General features: G+C 33.5%; 2 protein-coding genes across 2 annotated transcripts; both read right to left on the bottom strand.

Annotated features, from left to right (window-relative positions):
- Positions 1-1,797: 1,797 nt before the first annotated feature.
- On the bottom strand, positions 1,798-3,933 carry LOC131144666 (very-long-chain 3-oxoacyl-CoA reductase 1-like). The gene is made up of 3 exons (XM_058093447.1): positions 3,011-3,933; positions 2,490-2,559; positions 1,798-2,248 (listed from the first exon to the last, which is right to left on the bottom strand). Exons 1-3 carry the CDS (start codon positions 3,697-3,699, stop codon positions 2,000-2,002), a joined length of 1,008 nt encoding a protein of 335 aa, XP_057949430.1. The 5' UTR covers positions 3,700-3,933; the 3' UTR covers positions 1,798-1,999.
- Positions 3,934-6,455: 2,522 nt separating this feature from the next.
- Positions 6,456-10,100, bottom strand: LOC131144667 (very-long-chain 3-oxoacyl-CoA reductase 1-like). The gene is made up of 3 exons (XM_058093448.1): positions 9,158-10,100; positions 7,916-7,985; positions 6,456-6,981 (listed from the first exon to the last, which is right to left on the bottom strand). Exons 1-3 carry the CDS (start codon positions 9,865-9,867, stop codon positions 6,742-6,744), a joined length of 1,020 nt encoding a protein of 339 aa, XP_057949431.1. The 5' UTR covers positions 9,868-10,100; the 3' UTR covers positions 6,456-6,741.
- Positions 10,101-13,179: the final 3,079 nt, after the last annotated feature.

Consider the following 13,179-nt stretch of genomic DNA (forward strand, 5'->3'; position numbering starts at 1 on the left):
TTTTTAACACGAAAATCGTGTGGCATGAGTTTATTTTTACGTTGCATATTTTATAAAAATAGGAGTAAAGATGACATGAGTTTATTTTTACGTTGCGTATTTCACGAAAATATGAATAAAAATGAGACTTTCATAATATTATTTTAATTGTACAAATTACATAATAAGATGTTTTCAAAACTCCTTATGACTCAGACGATACAAAAATTATGAATGTTCAGTACCGTAGGTTAAAGTTGAAACGAATCAGAGTGCACTCGCACTGTTTACAGAGTGGTTATGTATGGTAATGAATTTCTCTACACCTAATTTTGGATCAGGACTTAATAAGGAAAATCTCATTTAAAAATGATGTACGTTGATTTAGTTTGGCCAGCCAGCCAACTAAGTCTAGTCTTCAGACTGTACAACTCAATCATGGGGGTAAACATGACTTACGGCACAGGCCAAATGGTGATTTTTTACAATATATGTTTATACATATTTAATTACGTGTATAAATTTATTGATGATTTGAAGAAAAAATATATGTTAATATGAATAGGTCAATTCTTGTGCCTAAATGATGATATAAATGAAACGTATAAGAAAAAATATATATATATGTATACAATTAAATATTTTTGTTACAGTTGTAAAGTTATGGTTATTAAATTTTACTCTTATAGTTGATGGTAAAAGTTTTATGCAAAAATTTTTAAATTTACATTTATTTTAGAAGCAGTTTTGAAGTTATAATATTAAATATTGTTCTACGAAATTATAAAAGCTCATTTTGACCATACACCAATAACAATCTTATTTACTTATTGAGTGTCGTCTCACCCCAATCATATTTTACATTTCAGATAATTCTGAAGGATATATCGGAAATCAGGCATAGCAAGCATGCGGGTGGGAATAAAAAAAAGAAGCTTGATTACTAATATTAGTATGATGTCAGATGATTATGTTTGTGTAATTTTTTTTCTTTTGAAATAAATGATTGTAATACGGTTAATTAGTGCTGTGGTTTAATAATAATCGAATTTATTTATTTCCACTGTAAATTAATGATAAAAAGTAAACATCCCAGATCTTTCAAGGATTGGGGTATTACAAAGCATTTATGAATAGGAACCCTACTTTGGTCCGAGTTGATTATGTGTATATTATAGTTTGGTATCAGAGGGCCTTCATTGACGAGAACATGGACTCCGTCGACGAAGTTTGCTCAAATCTCCTTTCTCCTTTTCTTATTTAATCTTCTTATTTTCTTGATTTGAGTCTCTACACAATTGTCACTAATAAGTGACTTTTAGGGACATATTCAATTCATCACTAATACCCCAAGAATCGTTGTTAAAAATGGTTTCCCGCGATAATTTGAACGGGAAAACCGATTTTTAATGACGGTTCTCAAAACCGTCACTAATATCCACTTTTAGTGACGAAATTAAATTCATCACTAATACGTTTGTTATTAAAAACCAATTTTTTTTGTAGTGTTAATGATATCTAGTTTGGTTATTAGCAATGCTTAAACCATCACAAAACTTTGGTATAAAAGTAATCAAAGAAACATTTTGACACAATTACAACACTTTTTAAGCGGCACAGAGCTGAGGATGCCAAATAATTTATCATTAGAAATTATCCTGATTGAACAAATGAAGTTTACATGGAATGGAGTAAGTCTCAATGTAGGATCAGTACAATACATTAGGTCCCATTTAAAACTCAGAAAATATTAAAAAACTACATTTTCATATTATATTATTAAGAAAAGTGAGAAAGAAAATAAAAATATATCAACTCTACGAACAGAATTTTGATTTTATAAATCATTAATATTTATTTTTTCCTAATTTTTCATCACTTTTGAAATAAATTATTTAGTAGCATTTCAGAAGGATGATACAATGCCTTTCCTTTCCTTTCCTTCTTCCAAATAGAATCCTTTACCTAAAATGATCCTTAATGATCGATGGCAATAATGATGGTAATGTGGTATTACGGGTTAAAGGGATGAAGGTGGCAACGTGCCGGCCCTTCTCTGGATGCCAATGGAGAGGCGCCAGATGTCGAGAAGGGAGTCGGGGAAGAAGGAGGCGAAGCACCACTGGAGGGAGTGAGGCCAGTAGGGCATGCACCGGGCCTCCTCCTGACCGATCCGCCGGACCGCTGCTCCGGCATACTCTTCTGGAGATGGTGTGAAGAATGATGATCTCTTGTTTGACACCATTTTAGTAGCCACATACAGTGGAACCTGCAACATGTTTGTCAATTAAAATTAACAAGCATCTAGCTAATAATTAATTTAAGTGGCTTTTGATTCCATAAGAGAGGTGAGTTATGCCATCCAGGTTCCTATACTTCTGTTTAATGCAAGATAAGAATAGTTTGAAATCACTTATACTTACACATAATTATTTTTTTCAAAAGAAGTGCTCATTTAAAAATAGTTCAAGAAGTAAAATGTAGGTAAAGGAGGAAGGGTAAAAGTAGACCTGGCATTGAATTTGAATCCCGCGGCTCTTGTACTCCACTGACAGAGATGTAGACAACTTGTCAACATAACTGCACCATCCCACAGGTTCTGTCAGTCTCAATTTCATTTCATCCCCTTCAGTAAAATCCCCAACCACCCCTTCCCCAGCTGCCGCTACCCAGAAGCCAAAAAAAAAAAAGAGATGACAGAGATGACATACATATTCCAGCTGAGCACGCTCGCGGTTAAAGAGAGGTTCACTATTTGATAACGGTTTGCTCAAGTGGTAAAAGATAAAAATAAATTGGGCTTTGTGCCCTAACATCTCGAGTTTGATTCTCATTGTGATTTATTTGATAAATTAAATTTAAAATCTAAAATTCACACTCTTAAGCACTATTTATTTAATTTTTTAATTTCAGTCATTTTCATCCAATCATACCAAAGACTCATTAACATCTTTCAATGATGGATCTGCAATTTCAATTAAAATCGCGCACAATTCAGCTTATTCAAACATTTTTACGTTGCGTTGCTTACGCTTTTGTTGCAGCATAGAGGGCGAACAGAGGATGGGAAGGTACAACAATGGCAGCTCCGGACCCAATATTCACAATTGCGCCTCTGCCCAACTTCAACATCGCCGGCAGAACGGCTCTGGTCACCCTCGTGGTGCCCTCCAAGTTCACCCTCACCACCCCCGTCATCACTTCCTCCTCCACCTCGTGGAAGAACCTCGCCGCCGGGTACGTCACCCCCGCGTTGTTCACCAGAACCCCCACCTCCAGCCCTTCCACCGCCTCCTCTATCAGCCGCGCCCCGGCGGCGATGTCACCGGAGAAGTCCAAAGCCACAATCTTGACCTCGGTGTTCGGAAACTTCGCCCTGACTTCGCTGGAGACCGCTCGGAGCTTTTCGGGGTTCCGGCTGACCAGGATGAGGTTGAGGCCTTTGCCGGCGAGTTGGAAGGCGAAGGCTTTGCCGATGCCGTCGGAGGCGCCGGTGACGAGGGCCCAGGAACCGTAGCTGGCGAGGAGGTTCTTGGGGGGTCTGAGGAAGGTGAGGAAGAGCCAGTGGAGAAGGGAAATGAAGGATTTGGAGAGGGTGAGGAAGCCAAGAGAGGTGGGAAGAAGAAGCCAGAGGGGCTGGGCCTTAAGGTCATCAATGGCGGATGAAAGCATCATTGTGGCGTCTCTGCAAGTGTAGCTACCAAAAGCCATTGTTGCCATATGCCCATCCTTTATACACGATACGTTAATGGATGCGTGAATGAAGCTTTGATCAATTCCGTGAGCTTAAGCTACTCTAGTTGTAGTATGGATTAACCAAACGCAAAGAAGAGTTTGCAAAATAGATAAATAAATAAATCTAATAAAGTAGCTAATTCCCTTTCATTTTCTCTTTTTATACTTCTAAAGCCTAATGCTTCAACAATCTGGTTTTTGAAATGTGACGGCAATAGTGGCTATTGATTGATAAAGTACTACTTTAAATAGGAGCACAAAAAAGTGGAGCAAGCTCGGTACTAGCAGGTCTTGTCAATTTTATTTTTGAAAAAGAATAAATTTATTAAATATGGAAGAGATAAGTAAAGAGCTTATATCACTTTTGGCTTGTATAATAACAAAAACTTATTATAAAAAGTCTTTTTTATAATCACATATTTTAAAAAAAATAAAAGGAATTTTGAGAAACAATCGAATATAGTTTTTTTTAGCCACTTATAAGTGGCACTATTCGTAAACGAGGTCAAATTTGTAAATATAAAAAAAATAAATAAATTAGTGAGTATTTTGCAATTTTAAAATACATTAGAAAATAATTAATTAATAATGAAAAATAATTTAATTTTGAAATAAAGAAAAAGAACCATATATTAATTCAATTAATATAAAAAATTAAAAAACTAATTTAATTATTAATATTATTTTAACATAAATTAATATGATAATCCTATGTTGTAAATATAAATTAAGGATGAGATTACTGTTGATCAAAAAAATAATATTATATTATTTTTACTTGATAAAAATATTTAAATGTTAATTAAAAATAATAGTTAACATAATTATTAATTAAATTTTTAATTAAAAATTAAAAATATTATTTTATTATGCATTATGACTTATTAATTATTAACAAAATGTAATTAAATTCTAGAATGAATAAAAAACCATCTGCAAATTTAAATTAATGGACTAAAATTTTTAATTTAATTACTAATACTATTTTAATATAAATTCATGTGATAATGATATATTAAGAATATGATTATTTTTAATTAATAAATAATATTATATTATTTTAGTTAATGGAAAATATTTAAATTTTATTTATAAAATTAATATAATTATTATTTAAAATTTTATGTATAAATTATTTATATTTAAATTTTAAATATATTTAAAAGTACATATTAGTTATTATAATTCAATTCTTGATTGAACAATAACTATTTATTAATTTAATCACCATTAAATTTAAATTTAAATTTAAATTAATAATATTATTTTTATCATAATTTAAATGATATTAATATGTTACAAAAATACATTAATAACAAAATCATTATTGATTAAAAATAATTAAATTAATTATTAATGAAATTGTTAATTAAAAATATTAGCATTTGTAATTTAAATATGTTTTAAAAAAATCATATAGTACCCTATAATAAAAGTAAGTATTCAATATCACTTATTTCAAATACAATCAAACATCACTTATAACTTTTAGTACTTTTTTAGTTCAACACTTACTAAATTCAAAACTTTTTCTTAAAAACATTTATGCACAAGTGGTTTCAAATGATCCGTTAATATGTCTTGAGGAAGGTTGAGAGCTTTATGACATACACTTTTAAAATAAAAAAAAATAAAAATGAAGTTATTATGATTGTTGTCCTCAAGAATCATCCAAATGGATTTTTTTTTGGAAATTGTAAGCATAGTTTTTATTTTGGACTTGAATTCTTCTCAATCTAAGTTCCTTATGATGCTATAAATGTTTAGATGACTTAATAGAACTTCCTCTCAATTGGCTACGTCTTTATTAGCCTAAATGACTCAAGCGTCTTCAAAGCTCCAACCATAGTATTGTACTGTAATTAATATTTCTATTTTCTTTCATATCAAAACTCTGCCTCTCCGAATTACTGAATACATGCGTGCATGTGTTTATAGTTGCACAATATCGATCATCATGCAATTTTACTTTGTGATTGGAGGAATCCAATGCCATCTAATTACACAAAATAAATTTTAAATTCATGACTATCATACGGAGTAGGACTAAGCTTGGATGTCACTTGTACAATGCAACTAATTGGCAATTTACTATTTTTGTTTTAACAATTTGCAAAATCCCCGCAACATAACTCTAATCTTTTTATGTATGTTATACTAAGATTTGATTGCTTCTTGTTATTTGTTTGCTATCATGCTCCATCGACTTAAAAATGCGACTAGTGCATTTTAAACTACGAGCTATAATTTAAAATGTATAATGCAACAATGAAAAATGAAAATGTACTGAACTAACCATACAGTAAACCTTATCTAAACCAAACTTAATAAATTAGTTTGGTTCTAGAAAAATGTTGTGGAAAATTGATGTATGTGTAGAGTGATACGGTACATGCATTTTGCTTACAAATTAAGAGTTCCATCAATTGAATGAATGGCATATATATTTGCTCCCGTGCTTCACCAATTTTAGTAGTTTCTAAGTAATATAAGGGTTGGATTGCCTTTTGTTTTAATTTTTGTATTACGTTATTCTTTTCATTAAGTTACATATTTTAGTCTTTTGAATAATTAAATTAACTATCATAAATCTTGATCACTAAAACAAACATTCATTAAATCTTTGTCACAATATGAAAAGTTAATTTTGATGGCGAAGGTAGCTCTATTTGTGCCCTAAGAGAGGAATGAAAGCTCTACATGACCTCTAACGAACCAATATTGGCATCAAAACCATACCATTTAGGTTCAAAAACTCCCATCCTTCGACATTTCATCTTCTTTTGATTCAAAATTTAAAAATAAAACAAACACGAATTAATGCCACAAACTTACAATTTTGGCCCTGACATACCAAATGAATATTTGTGACAAATTATTGCTAAAATCTAGAACACATGACCAATATAAATTAATTAGAGTTCGAAACCACACTATGAAATACCAGTTTGATTCTATCTATAAAATATGAGAATCCAACAACTAGGGCTCACTCTCCCTTTCAATCAGATGATGGTCCGTCTTAACCTATTTTCCTGTGGGCTTTCCCCTGAAGTGAAGACTGAAAAAGAGACAAAAAGAATCGAGAAGAGCCTCAGGGAGGAAGGACACAATGGAGCGTTGAAGGCAATGCGACCAGTATGGCATACTGCGTGCCTCATATCCTATGTAATGGATCGCTGATCGCACATAATCTTCTGCCAATGGTGCCATCATGGATTGCTTAGCAAAAAGAATCACCATTTTTGTTGCAACAAATAATGGTACCTGCAGCACATATGGTGTGTTGTGTGTGTTAGTCTCTTTTTTATGAAATAATATTTACACACATCGCACATTGTGTGTGTTAGTCTCTCTGACCCGGGGATGCCCATTGCCCAGTGTAGTTGTACATTCATTTTGATCAATACATTTACCTTTGATGAAAAAAAAATAAATGAGTACATAAAAATTTAAGCTGGTGTCCCATGTCGCTTGACCTCGGGCGTGCTTTCGAGTGTCGACATGTGTACAAGTCCTATATAGTCCGACGAATTCTCGATAAAGTGTTCCCAAAGCAAAAGAGGGAATCTCACATAGCTGGATCAACATCCCATATAAAATGTTCTTCAATTTTGTCAGTATAGATGGAGGATTTGTCATTAGTAAACATAAGGATGGGCCCACACCCTGAATGTGGGATCCATCCTAATATTTATCCAAAAATCAAAAGAATGGGTTTGGGTACAAAAACTCGTCTCTGCACGCTCAGATTGTACGGTTCGGAGCCCATGAGAGTGGTCAGGAAGAGGTGGGACGACAACGTGGGCGACGGCATTTCGCTGTTCTTTGCGACTCTATCGGAGTACATCGAAAGCTCAAAGAAGAGTCAAGACTTCACAACTCTATTTCACCGTTCTATTTTCAGACAAATCTCGCTAGATGGTCTAGCGAGATTTACTTGCCACGTGTCAACGTCTCAACTACCCTGACTCTTTAAATTTCGCTGCTTGGTCTAATAAAATTTGTTTAAATCTTGTTGAACCAAGCAGCGAGATTACCTCAAAATAATTTTGGGAAATATTTTTCTGGATATTATTTAATATATTATTTTAAAATAAAGATAAAATGAGAAAAAACTCATGATGGAAACCCTATTTCGTGGGGCTTAGCTTGGTCCTCCGTACCGTATAAAAATGGTTGTAGAAGGAATGGTATGTACCTGACATTGGACATCAATGCCCAAGTGCTTGTATTCCACGTGAAGAGCCCTTGACAGTTGGTCAACATACCTGCTTACATTCTTAATAATCAATTAATAGTTAATTTAACATATTATATGTTACTTTTTAATCTAGATATAATATAAGTACAAAATTTGTTTGGGTTAAATGGAATTATTTGTTGAAAATTAATAAGCCTTTATGACTTTCAAAAATTATAATTTTATTTTAAAAATTTCAGGGCAGGTTTTAAGAATTTCATATTCCTCATTTGAGATTTCTCCTATGGTATTTTACAAAAAAAAAAAACAAATCTTTTAGGGTCTTAAAAATTAAATGTCAAGAAATGTCTGTAATATTTTTAAAATTTTTGGAAAGTGTAATATTTTAAAATTTTTAAATTCTAGGTCAATGTATTCTACCCTTAAATTTATTTTTGAGTTTTTGACTTGAATAAAAAATTAGATGGATTTCAATTTAACTTCTAATAATTCAGCCTAATTTTATACTACATAATGGCTGCCTTTTTCTAATTATAAATATAAATTTTTTTCAATTTATCTGAATATATGAAAATTATAATTTAATGATAAATAATTTGAGAAACTAAAAAAAAAAGAGCAAAAAAATAGAATAAAATAAAATAAATCATTTTACTATGAGATATCAAACATTTGAGAGACTTATTTATAAAAGTTTCATATTTTTTTTTTAGATTTGTTAAAAAGATATAAATATTTTTGTATATTTAATAAAAATAAACTTAAGTAGGGGTTGAAGTGTTCAAAACAATAAATGTTAGGAAATTTTAAAATATTACTAAAAATAAGAAGTTTTAAAAAAGCAAGTATTGTTTTTCCAGGGTCGGGTTGGATGTAAGATTTTGACGAGAAAAAAGAAAGGAAAAGAAAATTAAAAGAAAACATATTTTTTATTGTATTTTATTCTTTATATTAAATATTACTAAAAATAAAAATTAAAAAGAAAATAAACATAAATGTTGCATAAATCATTGATGGGATATATTTTTTATTTTTATTTTTTTAAATTTCTATGGAAATTAGATTCCCAGGCTAAGGGTTAGAGAGTTTTGCCTTGAAAAGAAAGTTTGGAGCCATAATTTCTTCCTTCGAAAAGGACGGGTTCAAGGAGAAGAGGGCTTTCGGAGATCGGAAAGGAAAGAAACCCAAAACAGAGTACAAAAAACAAAAAAAAAACTCAGACACATTTGGTGTGCTTACGCTTTGGTAGCAGCGTAGACGGCATAAAGAGGCTGAGAAGGCAAAACGACGGTGGATCCAGACCCTATATTCACAATCGCACCTCTCTTCCTCTTCAGCATCGCCGGCAAAACTGCTTTCGTCACCATATTCAATCCCTCCACATTCACCCTCACCAGCTCCATCCATTCCCCCACCCCCACCTCGCCGAAATACCTCAGCCCCGGCGAGTAAGTCATCCCCGCATTGTTTATCAGAACTCCGACCTCCACTCCTTCAATCGCCTCCTCGATCCTCCGGCCTACCGCCGAGATGTCTCCGGCGAAGTCCACGGCCAGAATCCTGAGCTGGGTACATGGAAATTTCGCCAGGATTTCGCCCGAGACCGCTCTGAGCTTGTCGGAGTTCCGGCTAACCAGAATCAAGTTAAGGCCTTCCGCGGCGAGCTGAAAGGCGAAGGCTTTCCCGATGCCGTCGGTGGAACCGGTGACGACGGCCCAAGAGCCGTAGCTCTTGAGGTTCTTTGGGGGTCTGAGGAGAGTGATGAAGGCCCATTTGAGGATTGAAACAGAGGAGTTGAAGAGGGAGAGGAAGCCCAGAAATGTGGGAAGGAGAAGCCATAGCGGTTGGTTGCGGAGGTGAAGCATGAAGGCCGAAAACATTCTGTAAGTGTGAAAGTAAAACTCTGCTTCTTCTTCCTCCATGACCGGGAACGGTACTGCGACAAACATGGCAAAACAGGAGACATTAAATGTAGCTGCTGTCCTCTCTCGTTGGCAGTTTATGTTGACAGCGCTAGGACGCACAGTTGATGTTGTTGAGATTAGCAGCTTCAGAAATTAAGCAGGAGACAAAAGCTGTGCCATGGACCTGGTTAGGCCACTATACTAGCCTTCTGTCTTTTTTTTTGGATGACGCACCGGGTATCACGTGTCCGTTTGGCCTTCTGTATTTATCATATTAGGATCTGGTTTGCCTCTTCAACTCTGTTCATGGAGTTGCTCAAGGGGAGTTTTTCTCTCCATTTATTTTTTTTAATAAAAAATATATTAAATAATACCATATTTGGGAAAATAATTTTCAAAATAACTCTAACGTAATCTCGTTGTTTGATCCAGCGACAAATTTTACTGAACTAAGTAGCGACATTTACCACACGTCAATCTCAGCTTATGTCCTAAGCAAATCTCGCTATAACAAGCAGCGAGATTTGCTTATCACGCGTCAGTTAGGTCTACTATTTATATTTCACTGAATCAAGTAGCGAGATTTATTATATATTTATTTTTTTATTAATAATTGGTATATCATTTAAAAAAAAAATTTAACTATAATTTGTAATATGGATTGTTTCAATTTTTTGTACAGAATTATATAGATAGATTATATAGACAGATTATACAGTATAACATCAAGATGCTATAGTTATTCAGATATTACAATATTTACAGTACATAATTATAGTATTATGGTTATTTTGGAAACATGATGAAAACAACGAAGATAATACATATGTAGTATCAGATCCCTGTGGAAATATTACAGATATACAGTTTACAGACCACGGTACCATTGCTAATACAGATAGAGTGAAACCACATATCTCAGATAGTGTGTGAGTACCGTCAACTGTGCTCGGAGAGTATGCAACTCTCCAATTTGACGAGGTAGTAGCCACTCTCGCGTCTAAGAGAGTATACAGTTTGGTCAGGTTGAGGTAGTGTAGAGTATAGTGACTTTCCTAGAGGGCCGACTAGGTTAAGTCCTGCCTACGGGCCACACAACCCTGTCATGAGGGGTCAAATCATGACATACAGAGTTTCAGGGATAAAACACAGTTATGTATATATATACAGTTTTACAGTATTTGATAAACATAGTATGATATTAGTAGTATGAAAAGTAGAAAAACTCAGATAATATAGTTGTGTTTTAAACTGCGAAAAATGTAAAACATGCTTCACATATTTATCATTTTATTACAGCTTAGATGTTATTTAAAATATATAAGTAACTTAGTCACCACACACTAGTATATCATATTTTCACTTACTGAACGTCGACTCACCCTATTATTCCAACATTTTTCAGGTGAGCCAGTTAGGCAAGCGGATCAAGATTGCGGATAGAAATTTCTTAGTTACCCTAGTTACAGGGTAAGATGGTGTATAGTTTTGTATTCTTTTTGAGATAGATTTACTGGGGAGAGATGTATTTTATGACTATGTGATGGAAATACCGGGTTTTGGTATTATATGATATATGTGGATGTATGATTTATGTTTCCGCTGCATAGGTATGATTAGATATATATATCTATAAAAAAATGATATAAATTTTGAAATCGTTACAGATTTGATCATTCACTAATACCCTGATTTTTTGTAGTGAGATGTGTTTGTACTTATCTAAGTCCCTTTTTTACACTTGTTACCTCCACTATTTCATTGGATTGGTTTGACATAGATATGTGATCATAAATTTTTTTTAACAATGTTTCATATGTGTAAGCATGTAAGCTCCTTGATGAGAAGCGATATCCCAAATTTGTGGTAATTGTTGCTTAGAATAATCATCACACTAAGTTCTTCCAAGCTGGTGGGTGTCCAAAAGGAATGTTGTAGATGTACATACCATGTTTTCAAATGTGAAGTAGTGCCTAGCTAAAGCACCGCTATTTCTTTCTTCTTCCGTCTTATGGTGTCCTATGGGTTGGGAGATATAAACAAATTCTTAAATTGACTATTTAACAATCTAGAATCTCACTTACATTTTCACATGTTATTGAAGTGGGATAATTAGAGTTATTTACGCCTTTCAACCCTATATGTCAATTGTAATTATTTTACTACTTGCTTTAATTTGTAGGGGACCACAATGGCCACACATAACCATGTGTTGTTAGATGAGGTTGGTTTTTCTGCAGATGACCTACAGGATCTTGTTCAGTCATACGTCATATGTTTAAGTAGATTCGGGCAATTGTAGCTATTGAAATGATGGTTATTAAACGGTTTTTTTCTAAAATAATCTTGTTATTAGTGTATATTTATAATGTATGAATGATATATTGTTGACTAGTGACTCCCATTGCCCATATTTAGCCATGCGCTTTGAGTTATTTATTTGTTGTTGAACTAATATTCTTTAATATGAATAATATCAAGTAAGTATTGGAGCTCAAAATTTGATACACATATTCATTAAAATCTACTGTAGGCATACCACCAATCTCTGCACTCATATCTATATGACGTGTTTGTTGGGTGTCTTCCTCCATTTCACGCAAACGCTCAGGAGGCACCTCTGACTGCCTATCCGCGGCGACACCCATTTGAGGAATGATTTTGACATATAACTGCGCAGTTAAATATGTTGGACCTACGCAGTTTGCATTTAACACAATGCGTAGACCATAATCCTCAGATATGAAAACAACCTCGTAGAAGACTGTATTATTGAACCCTCGCAAAGGGTATCTTACGGTCACTCGCAATGCATATTGATCTGGATCAATATACAAATATTTGTATATTTTTGTATACAATTTATTTAATTTACACCTATGGCTAATTCGAATTGGTCGAACCGATTGAGTACTTTAACTAACACCTTCTACTCCGTAGATAATTCCTCCCCCACATATACAACAACACTATCAATGGAACACTGCTTGAACTTCCTGCCATTTAGAGCGACACTCGGGATATAGTAAAGTCCTACGCAAAATAAAATTGTATATATAATCACATTGCATAAGACATATGTTCATTTATGCTAAGCTAATCAACTATAATCAAGACTCAATTCATTATGCAGTAATCTTTTAAAGTAAAGTTCAGCATGCAACATTTGTTAAGGATGCAGACACATGGTTGTCCTCATCTGTTAAACTCATAAATTACCTTAACTATATACCTCTGATAAGGAGACCTAAGTACGCATGATGATAAATCTTAACCATTTACCTTGACAAAGAAACTCACGTTCCCATAATGGAAAGAAGTAGTTAGCCATATCCAAACAAAGGGAATTTACGTCTT

This window comes from Malania oleifera, chromosome 12 (assembly GCF_029873635.1).
Source record: "Malania oleifera isolate guangnan ecotype guangnan chromosome 12, ASM2987363v1, whole genome shotgun sequence".
Taxonomy (NCBI): domain Eukaryota; kingdom Viridiplantae; phylum Streptophyta; class Magnoliopsida; order Santalales; family Ximeniaceae; genus Malania; species Malania oleifera.